Genomic DNA, 21,680 nt, shown 5'->3' on the forward strand with positions numbered 1-21,680 from the left:
CTATGAAACCACCACGGTGACATCCGGATCTTGGCGCGTTGTGCTGCCTTCGGCCTATTCGCACATCGGTCCGCTACTGACGCCATCTCACAGGCTAATGGGGTGACCCACGCCGAGTTTCAGCATTGTAGGATGACCACACCAACTTGCTAGACATCACCTCGGTGCCATCCGAATCTTGGCATCTCAACGCCTAGTGGTATCTTCCATACAGAAAATATTGTTACGCTGCCTTTGGCCCCATTCGCACATCAGTCCGCAACTTAGACATCACCTCGGTGCCATCCGGATCTTGGCATCTCAGCGCCTTGTGGTGTCAGTCAGAAAATATTGTTGCGCTGCCTTTGGCCCCATTCGCACATCAGTCCGCTACTGACACCATCTCACAGGCAAATAGGGCGCCCCACGCCGACTTTTACCATTGTACGATGGCCACACCAGTGGCACAACTTGCTAGACATCACCTCGGTGCCATCCGAATCTTGGCATCTCAACGCCTAGTGGTATCTTCCATACAGAAAATCTTGTTACGCTACCTTTGGCCCCATTCGCACATCGGTCCGCAACTTAGACATCACCTCGGTGCCATCCGGATCTTGGCATCTCAGCGCCTTGTGGTGTATTCTCTTCAGAAAATATTGTTGAGCTGCCTTTGGCCCCATTCGCACATCGGTCCGCAACTTAGACATCACCTCGGTGCCATCCGGATCTTGGCATCTCAGCGCCTTGTGGTGTCTTCTACTCCGAAAATATTGTAGAAAATATTGTTGCGCTGCCTTTGGCCCCATTCACACATCAGTCCGCTACTGACACCATCTCACAGGCCAACAGGGCGCCCCACGCCGACTTTTACCATTGTACGATGGCCACACCAGTGCCACAACTTGCTAGACACCACCTCGGTGCCATCCGGATCTTGGCATCTCAGCGCCTTGTGGTGTCTTCAAATCAGAAAATATTGTTGCGCTGCCTTTGGCCCCATTCGCACATCGGTCTGCTACTGACGCCATCTCACAGGCCAACGGGGCGCCCCACGCCGACTTTCAACATTGTAGGATGGCCACAGAAGTGCGACAACTTACTAGACACCACCTCGGTGCCATCCGGATCTTGGCGCGTTGTGCTGCCTTCGGCCTATTCGCACATCGGTCCGCTACTGACGCAAACTCACAGGCCAACGGGGCGCCCCACGCCGACTTTCAGCATTGTAGGATGGCCACACCAGTGCGGCAACTTGCTACACACCACCTCGGTGCCATCCGGATCTTGGCATCTCAGCGCCTAGTGGTGTCTTCTATTCCGAAAATATTGTTGCGCTGCCTTCGGCCCCATTCACACATCGGTCCGCTACTGACGCCATCTCACAGTCCAACGGGGCGCCCCACGCCGACTTTCAGCATTGTAGGATGGCCACACCAGTGCGGCAACTTACTAGACACCACCTCGGTGCCATCCGAATCTTGGCGCGTTGTGCTGCCTTCGGCCTATTCGCACATCGGTCCGCTACTGACGCAAACTCACAGGCCAACGGGGCGCCCCACGCCGACTTTCAGCATTGTAGGATGGCCACACCAGTGCGGCAACTTGCTACACACCACCTCGGTGCCATCCGGATCTTGGAATCTCAGCGCCTAGTGGTGTCTTCTATTCCGAAAATATTGTTGCGCTGCCTTCGGCCCCATTCACACATCGGTCCGCTACTGACGCCATCTCACAGTCCAACGGGGCGCCCCACGCCGACTTTCAGCATTGTAGGATGGCCACACCAGTGCGGCAACTTACTAGACACCACCTCGGTGCCATCCGGATCTTGGCGCGTTGTGCTGCCTTCGGCCTATTCGCACATCGGTCCGCTACTGACGCAAACTCACAGGCCAACGGGGCGCCCCACGCCGACTTTCAGCATTGTTGGATGGCCACACCAGTGCGGCAACTTACTAGACACCACCTCGGTGCCATCCGGATCTTGGCGCGTTGTGCTGCCTTCGGCCTATTCGCACATCGGTCCGCTACTGACGCAAACTCACAGGCCAACGGGGCGCCCCACGCCGACTTTCAGCATTGTAGGATGGCCACGCCAGTGCTGCAACTTGCTGGACACCACCTCGGTGCCATCCGGATCTTGGCGCGTTGTGTTGCCTTCGGCCTATTCGCACATCGGTCCGCTACTGACGCCGCCTCACGTGCCAACGTATTTTCTCCGCATTTTACACCCTATGCCGCATAACAGGTCATGTGACTTGTTTATAAAACTTTTCATTGGTTCATTTTACTTTTGGTTTCCTAATGATGGAAGGCTTGATCATGTGACCTAAAAACAACACTTTTCATTGGATGAAAACTTTTTTTTTTTCCCAAACGATGAAAGCCCCACCTTGTTTCTGGATGTTTCAGACTGAAGCTGGCGTCAGCATGAGAGCACCACCATCTCGTAGCTCAGTCGTGGTCATTCCGCGAGCAATCATGGCAGCCGCTCCCCACCAGAAGCCTGCAGGAGTCGGAGCCCCCAAAACTTTTGATGAATTCTCAAGGCGGAGGGGACGCTTTCGAGAATGGGGTCCAAGACCTAGCAGACAAGCGTCCGATTTCCAAGGTGTCCCAGGGCCATTTCAGTGGACCAGGCCCAAAAAGGAAACAGCCTGCCGCCATTTTGAGAGTCCTGTGACAGCCGCCTATCGCTGCACCGCAAGAGTGGGCGCAACTCAGCTGAATTGCGGCTTTTGACACAGTGGACCAAAAACGGACGGAATGGCAACTGAAACGGTAAAGGGGCGCCCCACTACAACAGATGACACTCCACCTGGAGAGGCCCGTTCACGCCGCCTCCCCCGGGGCGCCCCACGCCGTTATTCGGAGCAGCATTGTAGGATACCAAAACCAGTGCGGCAACTTACTGGACATCACCTTGGTGCCATCGTTCTGCTGCCTTGGAACTATTCGCGCAACAGTTTGCTACTGATGACCCACCCCCCGCGACGCCCCATGCCGTTATTTGCTGGGTGGTAACTTACTAGACATCACTTTCGTGTCATCTAGATTTCAGCGCGTTCTGCTGCCTTGGAACTATTCGCACAACAGTTTGCTACTGATGACCCACCCCCCGCGACGCCCCACGCCGGAAATCTGGACGTTGTGCTGCGTTGGGACTATTCGCACAGCCGACCGCTACTTCGTTGTTTTTCCCTAAAAATGTTTATATGTTATTACTATTTTAGTTTTCTTGTATATATTTATAAATTATTAAAGTTTTATAATCTTACTACTTTGTCGGAGTGCTATATATTTTTAATGTGACACATAATTGTAAAAACTTTGATGTACAAAGAGTCATCCCTGGAATCTTCCGCTTCAGGCTCGGTCCCCTCCCCAATCACAATACAGGATGGTTTTCAGATAATAGCAACGCTTCTGCTGTGACGGATCTCATCGAGTGTGGGCCTTGATCTACTATAACTCCTTTGAAGAGGGGTGATTCTTTACAGCTGTGGCCATAAACTACATCTGCAGGGCTAGCTGATACCCTAGGACCAGCCTGGACAATCGGACACAGAGGAAAAGGAGTGTCAGAGGGTGCGGTAGTGAATAGGGCGAAAGGGAGGTGTCGGGCGGGCACAGGGTGTGATTCTCAGGGAAGAGCAGCGCAGATGGGGGGAGGTTTATTACCCATGCATAAGACAGAGAGCGGGGGTGACCACTGCCTGGGGGAGATGCTTGCGAGGGTGGGGAGCCATGCTAAGGATCGACAGCGTGCACAGAGTGGGTCTGGTCAAGGCATCTAAAATGGCTGCCGTGCACGACAAAAGTGTGGCATTTGAAAAAAGACAAGATGGCGCAGACAATGTTTTTCAACACTTCCTGATTTCCTTCGAATCGAACGTTAACAGACGTTGGGGCATATTACCAAAGTTAAGCGATATTTATCCCTAACGATCCTTAGCAACGATTTTTTTACCGTCAGAAATTATCGCAGATAAACCTTGCTATTATCAAGGTTTATCGGAAATACGATAAAAAACGACCGCAATGCATTAATATCGCTGAAAACTCAGCGATATTCATGCATTACCGAGCTAATGCTCTTAGCCATGTTATCCACCTCCCATTGGATAACATGGCTAAGAACTGCTCAGGGCAGGTGGTAGCTTTTAGAGATATTCGCGCTTATCTCGAATATTTCCAAAAGTTGATAATAGGAGATAGCGATGTTAGCGACTGTTTTCAGTCGCTAACATCTTGGCATGCCCACTTTGCATGTCATTAGTGATAAATATCACTCACATGCAAAGTGGGGCCCAAGATGGTCGCTATCTTCTACTAGCCGTCGCTAACTGGTGTTAGCAACAGCTAGGTAATACACATATAATTTTATCTCCGCGAAGCGGAGCGCTGTTACAGATATATATCTTCTTTCTGAACGTTAATTTCTCAAAATGCACTGAAGCACATATATTGAGACCTAACAAAGGCACATCGGGCTACCAGTCCCTACAATTTTGCCAAGTTTCGTGCAAATCCATTCAGCTGTTCGATCCTACCGAGAGACAAGATGGCGGCCGCTACGGACTGTTTGGAATGTTTACAGACACCGGAGAGCCAATCAGCTTCGCTTCGCAAAGCTCCGTAACGCGAAAAGTACGCGAAGCGGTGCGCTGTTACAGATATATATCTTTTTTTGAACGTTAATTTCTCAAAATCCACTGGAGCACATATATTGAGATCTAGCAAAGGCACATCGGGCTACCAGTCCCTACAATTTTGCCAAGTTTCGTGCAAATCCATTCAGCTGTTCGATTATTATTATTTTAATTTTTTTTTGCCCCGCGGGGCCCTTTTAAAACCTCCACATCAAACCTAGGGGGTGAGCGACAATGTACTATGCCCCCTTATGGTCATTTGCCCCTTCGCTTTGGCCTCCTCTTGTCTCTCGATCCTACCGAAAGACAAGATTGCGGCCGCTACGAACTGTTTGGAATGTTGACAGACGCCGGAGAACCAATCAGCTTCGCTTCACAAAGCTCCGTTGCGCGAAAAGTACGCGTCCTGGGTCGCTGCCCGGTCCGCTGTTACAGATATATATCTTTTTTTAAACGTTAATTTCTCAAAATCCACTGGAGCACATATATTGAGACCTACAAAAGGCACATCGGGCTACCAGTCCCTACAATTTTGCCAAGTTTCGTGCAAATCCATTCAGCCGTTCGGGCTAAAAGTGAGGCCAACCGCCCTATGGAAATTAACATGGGAAAAACGTGTTTTGGGACCCCCCTTTTTTCTCGGCCCCCCCTTGACGAACCCCCCCAAAATTTTCAGGGGCTGCTCAGAAACAAAATGTGCCATTTTCCTGAAAATTTCAGCCAATTCCGTCCACAAGCGCCAAAGTTATTAGACATAGAATTTTCAAAAATCCCATAGGGAAAAAATCCTAACTATATATACCTACTGGCGACCGCCAGTAGGTAATATATATATATATATATATGTATGCCAAATGCCCAGAAGAAATTGACTCGCACTCGTGGGGGGTTCAAATCCAAATCGGATTTATTGCACACAAAATCAAAGGGTAAGACGCGTTTCAGCGGTACGCCTTCGTCAGTATCAGGCGGCCGCCATGACGCTGCAGTATATAAACAAAATTACAATGACTGTTGCTGCACAAAGTCTTGCGGGATCTGTCCCATACAAACACCATTTTAGGGTCAGGCAACACAATTATCAAACGATGAAAAAAAGGATAAACACTAAATAAAGTATTTACATTTTCAATAAATTTAGCCCTAGGATGGGCATATGTTGAACTGATGCAATGATAGAAAATTTCATTCAAAATCCCATTAACCGCACAGATGTTCTTATCCACATGTCAAGCTGTACTCAATCAATTAGAGAGTGATTACTGCGGTTAAGCAAAGAAAAAGCACCTTAAAACATTAAATATTTCATCGATTCTGGCCTGAAATCTCATAGTGCAGCAAAAAAATGAATAAAGACATATATTATGTATACAGAAAAGCATTTACCCGTTCCGGAGCCCCAGACCCTTCAGGGTGGCCTCACACGATGGGCACGGAGCAGCCCAGCAAAACCACACCAGTCACATAAACAACGTGAACCCCAATACTGTGAAAGTGGCTTCATTTCCAAAATTCAGCAGCGCCAGCTTCCATTCGTCTAACGTTTCGGCACCATTGCCTTGATCACAGACTGGAACACAAATGTCCAGTTGCGCTTGGGTGTACTTTAACTAATTGCATCACGTGACTGAAATCACCATACTACTGACCCCACAGTGCATTGTGAACGTATTTAAAATGCAAACCGGAAGCCCAAAGATGTTCTGATCTTCGTGGTGATTATTTCCTAACACAAGCACTGTTGTTGCTGTGGGGTTACCTTTGCAAACAGTCAGGTGAGTTTGTACATACCGCAAATGTTCTCATTGCATGTGACATTCCAGAAAGACAGCTTTGGATATATATGATATACATTATACAGTAGTTCAAACTGCAAGTTACCTAGTGCAGAGTGAATCTCTTCACTTTCTGCCCACAATCACACTGTAGCCCTGCTAGGCAATCTATGTCTCAGCTGTGGAGAACCAATAAAATGCAGCTCTGGGAAATTGCCTTATAAGAAAGTCTACCGGTTTCTCAACAATGTGTTGGAGCAGTCAATAACAGTAGAGGGGATGCATGAATCCAAAAATCCATGGTTCCTATTGAGGCCAAGGCAATCAGCTGAGATGTGTCATTGAACCGCACTGTCTGGAGCAGGCAGCCAGGGCAAGGAAATGCATCAAGAAGCATCCATTTAGATTGCAAGAACTTACAAAGCAAGCAGCTGGGTTGGCATTGGATCACAGAGCAGGTCTCTTGGTATGTAAACATTGGTTGTTTTTGTATTCTAAACTTAAAGCCGAGTGTCAAGGGGCTTTGTGTATGATCACTCCCATTGATTACAGATTCCTGTGTTATGTTACGTTATGTTATGGATGCCACCTTGGCTAACAACTGCCCTGACCAAGCTCATTATCCAGCACACACTGTCCCCCTGCACTCCCACACTGTCCCATATGATAGGTGTCATTTAATCCTATTACATTGACACTTACACCCCACGTCTCTCTGTGTCTACAGCACTATCCCTACTTCAAGATATGTTCAGCATCCCCCCTACAACCTCCTGAGGGCCATAAATCCAAAACTACCCACAATAACATAGTAAACAATATATTTAGATGCATATTTTCTTTTCACATCTATTTGTGTGTGTGTACAGATGCCGTATGCATAGTTTTAGTTTAGGTATTTGTATTTACCATTTCCATATTATAGTACAAATTTACACATGATTAAGCATTTATTGGTTCACAGAGGTCAGGCCCATTAGTGTACCCACCTGTAGCCCTAGTAATATTCTGTTGGGGCAATTGCTGAATAATTTAAACAATTGGTTTGGGAGATTTTTAACTTTTTTAAATACTGTGTTCTTAAATTATTGGATTATATGAATTTGATTAACCTGAGTATTTGGCTCTTAAGAAATGGCACTTTATACAGACCTATATGGGTCAGTTTTTTCTGCTAGCGGTCCAGGTGGTTAGTGCTTTAGTTCCCGGCACGCTATACCAGAACACCTTTTTACTTTATTCTCCTTGTTTTGCAATGTATTTCAGTTCTGAGAAGTGAAGTGCTCAGGTTTAAGGATTCTGGTCCAGATTTACAGCTAGCCATTTTCTGGTGGGTTGGTTTACCGCCGCCGGGCTATGAAGGGAGACGTTTTAGCATCTCTTGACCAGACCCTAGTCCTTATTTGCATTAATTCTGCAAACTCTATGATCTAAGAGGATTGCAATAATAACCTGGGGAAGGTTAAGGACCCCTGGTCTCTCATCTTTTAGGCATCTCTAACCTCTTTATATCTGATGCATGTTGATGCGGGATCCACATACGTAGCGGGACATGCTATTGGTGGTATTGTATCTAACAGAGCAGTTTATTAGGAGTACCCAGTACAGATGTGTTGGTCTGACCACTTCCTGCTCCCCTTCTACTGCCCATATTTGGGTTCAATGGAAAGTAAAGTCTATACCCTGGAACAAGGATCTGGATCTTTTTTATTTTATTTTTATTTCTAGAGCGCCTGGTTACGCCAACCGGCGTGTCCCAGCGCCAAGTGGACTCTTTAGAGAGATTGGTACAGGCACTTCTCAGATCTAATACGGGGATGATATTGCTGCCATTATTGACATCACAATATAGAGTAGAAGAGCCATGTTTTCAGCTTTTTCCTAAATGTGGTTTCACATTGTTCCATTCTTAGAGTCTTGGAATAAGATCTCACTTGACTACATTAAAAAAATCTCTAGATTAGTCTAGACCTCTACTTTCAGATAGGGTCAATAAATGTGACAAATTAATTTCTAGTTGACTCCTGAAAGTAGCCAATTGACTGTACCAATGACATCTAATAGGAAGGGGCCTGAGGCTCACTCAGCTGGTTTTCTCAGGAGCTGGTCATGGAGAGAGCTTTGTGTAAAAAGCTTGAGAGTGTTTTGGTGCCACCACTACTTAGAGGAGGATAAAGTTGGTTATAAACTGGCCCTTAATTTGTACCATAAGAATATAAAAAAGCATGTTGCTCCTTCTATACTCAACGTGTTAGAGAGGCCGACTATAATGGCAAGGAGATTTTCAAGATTGTCTCTAGTTTGTTGACCCTAAAATAAAAGCCTCTCTCCTGGCGTCTATCAAAATATTTGCACAAGATTAATTGACTTCTTCAAAGACAAGATCATCTAAATTCAAGCCAATTGGGGGAGTCCTAAGTCCCCAGATTTTGTCACACTACCCTGTGACATCATCAGGCCTACAGAAGAAAATAAGATGACACTCTTAGTACCTCACGCAATAGAGGGCTTAAAGAGGCAGCTTGCAATGTGAAAGTGAGTCTCAGCTGAATATCCTAATATTGTCCCAATGTCTCATGAGTTGTTCTCTGTCTCACTCCAGTTGGATGTTATCCCTGATTCCTGGATCAGAGCAAAAGTGACCCCCCTCCTCAAAAAGGATAGTGCAGTCCCAGAAGTACCAGCTAGGTTTAGTCCAATCTCATTTCTTCCTTCAGGTGCCAAATGTTTGGAAAAATGTGTAAACCATGAGCTCAATACATTTCTAAGCTGCCCCACCCATCCCAGTCAATTCTTTGTACTCAACACAGCACAGAGATAGCACTGCTAGACATCTCTGGAGCGATTAAGTTGAGTTTGGATGCTGTTCGCAAAGTGGCTTTGGTGTTTTTGGACCTTGCAGCAGTATTTGACATGGTGGACCACAGCATCTTGCTAAAGAGACTAGAACATCTTGGTGTGACAGACTTGGCCCTTGGTTGGTTGGGATCATTTCTGGGGGAAAGTGAGCAGGTACTATGTCTGTCCAAATAATGTTCTGCATCTGCCGCCTCCTACGGGGTGGCCAAAAACCTGTGTGTTTTGTTCGAGTCAAACCTATCTTTCAATTTCCAGGTCTTGCCAATAGTGAAGTCCTGTCTCTGGATTATCTGATCCCTAAGTAAGAACAAATCACAGTGGTTGGGACACTGATATTGTCATGGCTGGATTATGTCAATGTCTTATACCTGGGTATTCCAGAATGTTGAATCCAGCATTTACAAGTAGTGCAAAATATGGTAGTCCACTAGTTGTACAAGTTACCGAAGCACTGGTCTGTATCTCTTTTTCGCAAGAAGCTTCATTGGATTCCAGTGCGCAAGCAAGTGATGGTCAAAGCATTAACCTTAACATGACAATCCCTTCATGACAGGCTCCTTGGTCTCTCCGGGCCCGATTCACAGAACTAATTTAAGACAAAATCCTAAACTTACTACTTTTGGTATTCACAGAAGTTAGGATTTTATCTTAAGTTTGTCTTAAGACAGACTTAAGACAGACTTAAGACAAAATCCTAACTTAAGTCTGTCTTAAGTCTGTCTTAAGTCAAACTTAAGTCAAACTTAAGTCAAACTTAAGACAAAATCCTAACTTCTGTGAATACCAAAAGTAGTAAGTTTAGGATTTTGTCTTAAGTTAGTTCTGTGAATCGGCCCCAAAGTAGTCTCCTGTCTGTCCCCCAATCAACATCTATCTATGTGATCCATGAGGAACTAGGGCAGGGCTACGTGTTGGATATAATGAGTTTAGCTCCTCTTTTGTGCTGGCTTAAAACTTGGCTTAACCAAGAACTGACACTGAACCATCTGATTTTACGGGATATTGTCCATCTGGATAAACCCAAAGATATTAAGTGGGTGGCATATGTTAAACGTATGCTCTCTAAAATAGGACGGAGAGAACTATTTGATTATCCTGAAAATATTTGTAATGAGAACGTAAAGTGGGTCAAAATAAAACATTTTTAATTATAAAGATGGCATGGGAAGAGCAGGAGCTGCAGAAACCATCAGCTAGGGTTCATTGTTTGACTAAAACCACTCTGTTAATTGAACCTTATCTGATAACGGTAACTAAACCCTTCACCGTTGGCTCCTGACTCGGTTCCGTTTCAATCTGATTCACTTTTCATTGGGTGTCTTCCATGGTTGGTGTAAACCAGAGGAGGCGGAACCCTGCCATTGTGATAACTTCTCCGTGCAGAACACCTTACATTTCATGATGTTCTGTGATTATTACAACAATATTAGGAGGATGTTTTTAATTCCTCTATTGAGTGGTAAGGGCTTTGTACAAGTTAAACCAGCTTTACTTTACCTCCAAATGTTGAGTAATCCTTTGGATATTTTTAATGTTGCCTGCTTTCTGGTTGCTGCTGTCCGATCAATGAAGAAAAGATGTTCCGGTCTATACAGTGTATAAACTATAATGGTACTGTTTTTATGAATTTGTAACACGGGTGTACTGCTCTTTTTAAACTATTACTCAGCTATGGTACTATAGAGAGGACTTATATGTTTTTTAATGTATGTGTTTTTGTATCAGTGTTGTGTACTTTTATGATTTAAAAAAAATCGAATAAAGTGGATTGATTGATTGATTGATTGATTGATTGACAGGCTCCTTTGTATTTGAAGGCTTAAAGAATGATTGCTGCACTCCCATCAGGGTGGGCTATTCACAGTTCCCCATTTCAAAAAGTAGTGTAGAGGAAAGCCGTTTTAGGAAAGCACTGAAGACCTAGGGGCATATTACCAAGCAATAGCGATAATTATCGCTATTGCATGGTTAGAGACAAAAATTTACCGCTGAGCTGCGGCGATTTTTATCGCAGATATATCGCAAATGCGATAAAAATCGTCCGCAATGCATGAATATCGCTGAAAAGTCAGCGATATTCATGCATTACCGAGCTATTGCTCTTAGCCATGTTATCCACCTCCCATTGGATAACATGGCTAAGAACTGCTCAGGGCAGGTGTTAGCTTTTGGAGATATTCGCGCTTAGCGCGAATATCTCCAAAAGTTGGTAATAGGAGATAGCGATGTTAGCGACTGTTTCCAGTCGCTAACATCTTAGCACGCCCACTTTGCATGTCATTAGTGATAAATATCCCTGACATGCAAAGTGGGGCCCAAGATGGTCGCTATCTCCTACTAGCGGTCGCTAACTGGTGTTAGCGACAGCTAGGTAATACGGAGATCATTTTATCTCCGCTTTCTTGGCTGTTAAAGCCAAAAAAGTGGAGATAAACCCCCTTGATAATATGCCCCATAATACCCTGTGGTGGCTGACAAAGAAATGTTATAACCTCAGCAGTACCACTGAAACGGCGATAGGAAATACCCTCATGGTAATAAATGTGGACGTAGTCTATTTAACCACTTATTTGGCCACTCCGAGCCTGTCTGTGCTGCACACTTTCACATTGCTTTGCCTAGCAAAGGGCAAAAGGAGAGACCATTCTGCAGATAGAGAAACTCTAACCCCCACACCCATGAAGGCATAAAGTAACTCTATTCAATGTAGAAAAGGTTTTGGTTGTAGTCTGGAATATCACGGGAGGAATATTGAGTGCCCACAATATTATGACCACAATGTTGAAAACCAAACTATCAAGAGGGTAAGTGCACAGAGGGAGGTATGGATTTACCATTCTCAACTCAAGATACATATATCATCAAGGTATGCAGAAATGGAATTAGGTAAAGAAAATCTATGCATACCTGTTGATAGTTTGTTCCTCAATATTATGATATTGTGACCACTCAATATTTATTCTGATATATTCCAGACCAGCACCAAAGGGATGTTGCTTTGATGCCAGTTGGTCATACGATAGGATGAAAAAATATCTCCCTTGGACACTATGGACCTGATTCACAGAACTAACTTAAGACAAAATCCTAAACTTACTACTTTTGGTATGCACAGAAGTTAGGTTTTTGTCTTAAGACAAACTTAAGACAGACTTAAGACAAAATCCTAACTTAAGTCTGTCTTAAGTCTGTCTTAAGTTTGTCTTATGACAAACTTAAGACAAAATCCTAACTTCTGTGAATACCAAAAGTAGTACGTTTAGGATTTTGTCTTAAGTTAGTTCTGTGAATCGGGCCCTATAACACTACAGCTGGTGGCCATCCTCCTTCAGTAGGCACTCACTGGAGGATGGTTTTAAACAGTGCTAGTTGTTTGCAACACTCTTGGCTAAGTGTGCATATCCCCAGGTGCGTACGTGCTTGCTGCTTTACAGATGACATTACGAGTATTGAGATAATGCTCAGATGCAAGAATAATTGACATCAGAAAATTGCACTCCAGGTGACTATAGGTCAGTTTTGTGGAACATATAATCTTGACATGGCACTATTTTGCAAAACAATATTCAAAGACAGCAAGGGGGTTTAATGGTGATATTTGCTTTTTCCATGTAGCCTTAGGCTACATGTGATGAACATATCAGATGGACATGTAAATGCATTTACCTTTGAGCCCTTGAAATAGTGATTTTATCTTAAGGGAAGGCATTAATGCTGTGTGCTCTCTTTCTTTGCAGTTGAAGGATTCCTCTACCTATCTGTGAAAGCTACTTCAACACTCAGTGCAGGTGAAGGACAATTGTATATACTGGAAAAGGTAATATGCAAACATAAATTCTTCTTGAGTGGAAGGGGAAGGGGTTGACAAAAAGTGCAAGTTTGTGTTGCAGGGACAGCAGACAGAATAAATGAGCGAGTAAAGTGGACAAAATGCATTATGTTATGCATGGTTATCACTGAACACTATCATTCTGAATACCATATTTCATTTCAAGACTGCAGGTGACCATTATGCCTCAAAGTTTTAATTGCCACTACTGCAGCACCTTTAATGAACGTTTACAAACAATAAACTTCAATCTAGAACCAGAGCTCCTTAGTCAATATATAATCCCCGCATAGAACACTCTTCCCCTTTTAAATGCTGTTCCTGGAGAAATAAAAACCTAATATCTGTTGTGGTATATGAAGTGTTTGGGGCCCATTAGGATGGCGGGCAGATTGCCTCTGCCAGGCAGGCTCGCCTTGCGACCGGGGCCGAAAAGGTTTAATACGGTGGCGTTGTCTAAGAGACACTGCCAGCCATATTAGGATGGGGCTCTGCAGATGCCTTTCCGTGGCAGCATTGGGCATGCGGTCTTTACTTTGGGGGCCCCCAGCGGTCCTCCGGAGTGAAGGAGAGGTGGGGGGTGCACACGGGGGGTATCTGTGGTACCTCCCAGCATTTGCATACACAAAGCAGCAGGCACTGCGCGGTGCCTGCCGCTTTGTGTATGCAAATGCATACATGCATTTTTAGCATTAAGGCGGGCGGTGCTGAGAGCACCGCCGGCCACAATGTTAAAAATGCAGGATACGCCCGGGCGCATCCTAATACCCCCCACGGGACCCCTGCCCTTATGGCGGGCGCCAGGCGGTCCCAAGTACCGTGAGGATGGCGGACGGGCAAAGTCCGCCCGCCATCCTAATGGCCCCCTATGTGTGTTGGAAAGAATGGATTGATCTCCATCAAATGGAAAGGTGACCATAGCGACAGACAATGGAAAGGTGTTCTTATTGTCACTGAAGAGGAGGAGTTCTTTGAGATGGAGTTGGAATAGGATTCCTTGTCAGAAGATGCCAAGGAGTATGATAGGCACATTTTTGACATTCAGCAGGATGATGGGTTCAGTGCCGAATTTGAGAACTCAGATGGTGCATGTTCCAAAGAAGTGCTCAGAAATCCTTGAGGTGAGGAGATGTTTTCTCCGTACAATATAAGGCACCCGAAGACTGGTGACTGGTGGCTCATGGAACATGTGAGCAGATTCATTAGGGAATGGCTTTGAAAAATGTTTGGATAAAGAGGTGAGAAAAGTGCTGAGAGTGGAGTCCTCAAGGCCGGTCATTGATGAGAAGGTGTGTTGCATACCTAATTTGGGCCCAGAGATTATTAGTTTTTTTATTTTGGTTGGGCAGAGACCTGAGGAAAAGTCTCAAATGCTCCTTAAAGCAGTGCCAAGATACAGTATTAAATGTCTTAGGTCCTTTGACTAGGATACTGGATATGGCATAGTAGGCACACATTAATGAAACACCAGTGGATTTGGACTTACTCCATGTATGGAGTCAGAGGACAATAATTATGATCGGTAATGCAGTATTGATGTCAGAAAGGAAGAAGGCCATTTTAATGAAACTCTGTCCCCAGATGGAGGATATGGCAGGGAAGGAGTCAAGCAAAGACACAAAGGGTTTATTAGAAACAAAGATGGGCGCGACTCTGCTGGCCTCTCCACCGGATGCCCCTCTGCATCTTGGTATTTGGAGATTATTTGCTTTGAAAAGTTTCAAGGGGATTTTGAGAGGACAGACAGTGTTGATGGAGATGACCAATGTGTCATAGGTAGCCTACATCAACGGCCTAGGATGGAGCAGGTCCAGTGGGTTGGCAGAGCTGGCGAAGGAGTTTTGGTATTTCTGTTTGGAACCCAAGATAAAAGTGGAAGCATATTATTTATCTGGAGAAAGGAATATTATAGTGGATTGGAATTCTCAAAATTTCAGGGATTTCATCAATTGGAGGTTGGACTGAGGGTGTTTCAGCAGGACGGACGCAATTTGGTGTTCACTGGAGGTTGATCTTTTTGTGAGCATACTGACTTTCCAAATAGAGAAGCATTTCAGCTGGATGTCAGATCCCAGGCAGTGACATAGCAAAAGCCCCTGCAGTGCGGGGTTGGCTTACACTGGCATTTCCTTGTTCTGAGAGCTCCACACTGGGTCCGGAGTGTGGGGGCCCCCTGAATTTACTTTGCAGGGGAGTCCCTCATGTTAAGTTATGCCACTGATTCAGGGGCTTCGGCAGTAAACATGTTTCAGCAGGTATGGAGGGGGGTGAGAGCTTAAGCCTTTCCCCATCTACATTGATCCAGACGGTTCTGCTGAAATTGAGAACAGAGAAATGTCAAATAGTGTTAGTGACTCCATTTTGGGTTTAGTTTCCATCAGTGATGGAGTTAGTATGTGCAATTCCTTTTTTGATTCCAGCAAATGAACATTTTCTGAGGAATGAAGAAGGAGAAGAACAGGCTTTAGTTCATGACAGGGTGTTGAACCTTGTTATATGGAAAATGCCAAGAGATCTTAATGTTTCAAGGGGCTTTCAAGCAGGGCTACTGAGCTATGCAAGGAGTCCTGGGCACCAGAAACAAGAAGAAGGTATAAAGGAATATGGAGAACTTGGCCATATTTGGTCATGGAGAAGAGTCTGGGTCCCATGAAGGTTTCTATCACAGAGGTGATTAATTTCATGTTGGAACAATTTGAAAAAGGTTTGGGATACAGAACAATGAATTGTTAAAGATAAACAATTTTAGCAGGTCATGTTCAAGTAGATGGTATGTCAGTAGTGAGGAAGGTTATGGTATGTAGAATGCTCAAGAGTATGAGATTGAGAAGAGCACTTAGGGCGAGGTATAATGGGGAAACATCCTTTACAACGCAACTTTTACCACGCAGTGCCTTTACGACGCAACTTTTACAACGCAAACCATTACAATGCATTGCGCTGGGGGGCGCTCTAGGATAGGGAATACGTTTAATTTACTATCCAACACCTTCCCTAGTGTCCACGGGGACTGGAGTTGGAATAGTAAATTAAACTATTCACTATCCAGCACCCCAAAGCGCTATGCGTTGTAAAGGTTTGCGTTGTAAAAACCACGTTGTAAACGCATGCGATGTAAAAGCATGCGTTGTAATGTCATACATCCGGTATAATGTGTTATGGGAGGTACATTTGGTTTTGTCTTTGTTTTGTACCCTGACCAGTCAATAGATATTTGAATTTAAAGAAACCTTCAGCAAAATTAGCACGTCTATGTTTAATTTAATGTAGAAGAGTATCAGATATGAAAGCTTTGGAGGTAAGTAGCAAAGTTTATGGTCCGGATGGGGTACATTTTGAGATCTGGAAAAGGACAAAATCCATGTCAGAGTCTGTTGTTTATCCACATTTCGCTGACGAGAATTACGTGTAGTGGAATGTTTGACTGATTATGTGATGAAAATGATGGAGTATAAAAGGCATGGGGAGAATCAGTTGCTGATATCTTATGTAAAGCCATGTGGTGCAATATGTACCGTTAGGATTTCCAGATAGGTTAAAGAGGCAATGAAACAAGCTGGTATAGATGTGCAAAAATATAAGGCATATCCCCAGAGAGGTGCAATGGCAAGTACATTTTATCTGTCGGACGAAAGGTTCGAGAAAATTCAAAAAACAACTAATCGGTCAAATGCTAGTACTTTTGCAAAGCATTACTTTAGACCAGTAAACCATCTGTCAAATGTGCTGTTGAAGGTCTTTCAACGTGCATATAGCCTCCAGTCTTGAACTGAAATTGTTATGAATAGAGAATCAAGATTTCATTTAAGATAAGGAGGCTTAGATTATCCCACCCTCCACTTTCTTTCATAAAAAAAATTAAAACAATAATATAAAGAAGGTATTATGTGAATAAAGGATATTTATTGGGTAAATGTTGTTTGCAATTTGATACATGTTAATGACTTGTTTGCTATTCTTAGATACACACTAGAAAGAGTATAGTAGAAGAGGAATTGTGTGGTGTCAATTCAGGGAGGAGAAGGATCTACACAGTGAATGGGTGATTGTCTACTCCATTTAAAGGGGAAGGGTGTTCTATGAGGGTATTATGTATGGACTACAGTGTTCGGGTTCTAGATTGAAATTTATTGTATGTAAACATTCTTTAAAGGTAATGCAGGAGTGGCAATTTAAAGTTTAATGCATAATGTTAGCCTCTGTGTCTTTAATGAAATCTTGATTTTCTATTTATAACATTTGGAGAATCACTGTTCTAAAACTGGTAAATTACTGCTATGGGGTAGCAACACAACTATGTTCCACTGTTGCTACATGATAAATGATGACTATCTCTTGACTGACTGACTATGTCAGACTCTTAGAAATCTTGCCAGTGAAGTTGTGGTTCTTCTCTTCTATGGAGAGCAAAGAGCGTAACTTTGGGCGGGGAGGAGGGGAAAGCACAGAGGGTGGTAGGGTGGATGAGAAGAGGAAACCTTGTTTTTTTTTACATTTGAGACAGGGAGGAGAGGCCATGTATTTTTAGGCACCTCATTACTCCTCTGCTCCTCCATTGCAGATGAAAGCGCGGGCAGATCATTTCGGCTGCCATACACAAAATAAAATCATAGATGAATTCAAAAAGTGAATAACTGAGATGTTTTCCCCTCTGGGTTCTGAATGACACAAAAGACAACTTGAACTTCACGTTCATTGTTTACTTAATGTCAGTCAAAACACCATGGCTAACAATATTTCCGTCATTCACTTTTACTCATCTATAAGTCCCTGCACAATAAATATGTAAATCAGTGTTAAAGTGTGGATACCCCCCTCTATTAAATCTCACTTGTAATGTCACTTACACCGCCCGACCTCGCCAACCACTAGTGGTCTTGGGCCTGTTCTCTATTAATAGAAATTGGGGGTTTTATTTTACACAACATGACCTCCGAGAGGCCTACAACACACACACCCACACACAGACACACACACCATACATGCCAATAGAACCGGAACAGTTTGGTGACTCCTAATTTTTGAAGCCACAAATCGCTTTCTTTTGGCTTTCTCCTGCTTGAAATTGATTCAGGTTCAATAGAAGTCACTGGGAAAAATACATTCTCCCAATATTTTTTTTTAAATCTTCCACTTTCCTCTTCAAAAATGTTGGCATGTATTCATACACACACACATATACAAAAGGGGAAGCAGGTAACTCAGGGTAGTTTGCAAGTCCCAGAGCCTTCCAGCTCTTCCATCAGTGATGCACTTCTGGGTGTGAGGTGAGAGCCTGTTTCAACCCTCAAAAGTCTCCTTTCACATTTGTAAAAGAGCTGTGCACTCTCCAGTTGGTGAAATGCCACATTGTGTGCATCAAGATGACCTGACGTGTTTTGCCAACAGCCTTTGTCTCAGGGTTACAGGTGTAAGCACCTAACGTGACTTAAACATGAAAAGTGTCACAAAAACAAACAAAGAATAATCTAGGATTATACCTGCAGCCAAAGTAGCAGGCATATTGTAACATGGGTAGCCAATTTAAAAAGGCATAACTAATCATTTATTTTACAGCTCAAAAGATAATATATGATATGTATTGCCCTGTTCAAACTCAAACCATAGCATACAAATATAATAATGAGTATGGTACTAATTCTCCCCCACATACATCTCATTTGATAATATGAACATTATGTGGAAATCCGAGAAAATAGCAATAAAGTAGAGAGCATGTTAGCTGCATGTTGATCAATTTAGAAGGCCATAATGACTATGAATAGCACATCTAACATTCAGTTCTACAATCCCAGCATACTAATAAAGCCCCAGTGGGCAAGGGCAAGGTGCATTACAAGTTTGCAAGAAATTTGTGAACTTTACACAACAAGAAATCATATAATGCACTCTGATTTACAAATATGACAAAGTATGATAGGTTCATCAAAGGTTGAAAGAATGAATACAGGAAGGGAGCAGATAAAACAACCATATCACAACCAGCACTCTTGTAATGGTATAAACTAGTCTAGGTAGAAACAATGTGCAGTGTGTGCATCACAGTTAGCATGAATGTGGCAGGATGTATGACATTACAACGTATGGTTTTACTACGCTTGCCTTTACATCGCAGTTTTTACAACGCATGCTGTTACAACGCATAGCGTTAAGGGGTGCTGGATAGTGAATAGTTTAATTTACTATTCCAACTCCCGTCCCCGTGGATAGTAGGGAAGGTGTTGGATAGTAAATTAAATCTATTCCCTATCCTAGAGCGCCCCCCAGCGCTATGCGTTGTAATAACATGCGTTGTAATAGTTGCGTCGTAAAGGCACTGCGTGGTAAAAGTTGTGTTGTAAAGGATGTCTCCCATGTGGCATATATGCTGGCTCACCTAATGCTCAAACGAGAAACATCAGCAACTTTGATCTACATGTACAGATAGACCAAAGTTGAGGCCATTTTGGTGGCCCATCACAGTTTACAACAGCCTTCTTAAGAACCGCTCTGCACTTAGATATAGTAAACAGTGTGCCTGACTGTTTCCTACACTCTGGGATCTAACATGAGAAAGTGACACAACCACCAAACCTTCAAAATCCTGGCACTTCTTCAAAGAGGATCACCTCGTATTGGGCCATTGAAACAGAAATCCTGACATTAGTCATTTGATTTCAGAACTGTCTGAGGCTAAAACTGGAGGAAAGGTCTATGACAGCATTTTTTTGTGGTCTGAGGGATATGTGGGTGTCCCCTCAGGGCCTGATTTAGAATTTGGTGGATGGAGTGACAGCAAAAAAGTGTTCTACCCTGGTTTTACTCTGCCTGCCAAATTTAGAGATGTTAGCCTGCCACAAGGACATCTCTGCTCACTAACAGGAAGGCCATGAGGTTTCTGTCAATGTACAAAAAGTTGGACGGACGACTCTGAAATCTGACGGCCAGCTGTCAAACTTTTGCAAAGTTTGTTATTTTATTTTAAAAACTCCCAAAGTGGAAAATAAATTTTTAAAAAACTAATGACCCACACAGACTGGGAGTTTTCTCCAAAAGGTCTGGGGGTACGTTTTCCTTTTTGCAGTTCCTCACTGTCAGGATGTACCTGTGGTAATAGACAATAAAAAGAAATGTTGTTGTAGACAATATATAAAGGTTATCTGTCCATCCACTCTAATGAGAGCAAACTGTTGAAGAGCTTATCTACAATGGTTCCTACTCCCTCAGCTGCCTGTGGAAGGTTTACACTCAGAGTATATTTTACACCATCAGCATGAGCACACCTCTAAAAGTAGTAGAAGGACCAAAAGGCAATTTTATAAAAAATGTTAACACAGTGCAGGGCAACATGCAAAGTTCCTGCTCTGTGCTACATTAAAGGTAGAGAGCAGAAATGATACATATTTCCAAAGATATGGAACATTATTGCTCTCTCCTCATGTTCTAGCACTATATGCTGGTCAGACTCAACCCAGGCACCCTTGCACCACAATGCAAGGGTGCCTTCATTTCAGACAAGACTGTTTTTGTGCAAGAAGGGACACCTTCCTGCACAAACGCAATCCTGGAAGAGATTTTCATCTTAGTCTGGAGCACATCTGGAAATAGGAAATAACAAGGAAAAATACAGATATATTTCTCCTTGTTACACCTTTCTAAGCAAGGTGTAGCATCTTGACGCATTCCCAGGTTTACTAGATTTAGTAAATTTAGAAATACACAAATATCTGTGTGGCATTACACTTCTTGGCAAAGCCACGCATGGTGGTGCAAGTTGCCCCATGCATGGCGTTGTAAATATTACTGAAGACGCACAGACTCCACAAAGTCTTGATTTAGCTGGGTCCAATAGCTTGGCGGGGAGGGTACTCCATCGCTGTTCAGTTAGATTATTCTGTCCTCTAAATTCTATATTGGCCCCTCCGACAGGAAGGCTCATAAGAATGAGTGCGGTGCCTTGCCAGGTATCAGTCTGTAGGTCTCTCTTCAGGCACCCAACCCTTCCTGAACACATATATCATTAGTTTTTGTGTTTTCTTTCTTCTCACATTTACCACATGCCTTCATACGGGAAACATCCTTAACAACGCGGGCATTACCCCGCGCTGCAATTACGACGCTGCCTTTACAACGCAAGTTGTTACGACGACTTGCGCTGGAGGGCGCTATTGGATAGGGAATAGTTAATTTTCTATTCCAACACCTTTCCTACTGTAACGTGGGCTGGAGTTGGAATAGAACATTTAAATATTCCACTATCCAGCCCTTACAGCACAAGTCCTTGTAACGACTTGCGTTGTAAAAACAGCGTTGTAACGGCACGCGATGTAAATGCATGCGTTGTAATGCGTACATCCCTTCATACAATAGAATTTGAATGTGGGGAAAATATTGCTCTCACACCAGGCTGTTCAGGCCTACACATGCAAATATTAGCTGCCTGCATGTTGTTTCCATGTCAGCTCATGGGTTCCAGATTCAATGTAGCAGACCAAAGCTTTCAAATGATTCTCTCTATCTGCAGGTATGTTAGTCTTTTTAGCGTCCTCCTTACTTGACAACCAAAACAGTCTGTGCTTGAACTGTTGAAAAACAAAACTCAAG

General features: G+C 43.7%; 1 protein-coding gene across 1 annotated transcript in view; it reads left to right on the top strand.

Moving 5' to 3' along the window:
- The window catches only part of LOC144792180 (receptor-type tyrosine-protein phosphatase beta-like), a 113,974-nt gene that overhangs the window by 80,931 nt on the left and 11,363 nt on the right, over positions 1 to 21,680 (top strand). The window contains exon 19 of the mRNA XM_078667080.1: positions 13,006 to 13,085. Coding sequence (XP_078523206.1) covers positions 13,006 to 13,085 — 80 coding nt within the window. The remainder of the gene's footprint in view (positions 1 to 13,005; positions 13,086 to 21,680) is intronic.

The sequence above is a fragment of the Lissotriton helveticus genome, chromosome 11 (assembly GCF_964261635.1).
Source record: "Lissotriton helveticus chromosome 11, aLisHel1.1, whole genome shotgun sequence".
Taxonomy (NCBI): Eukaryota; Metazoa; Chordata; class Amphibia; order Caudata; family Salamandridae; genus Lissotriton; species Lissotriton helveticus.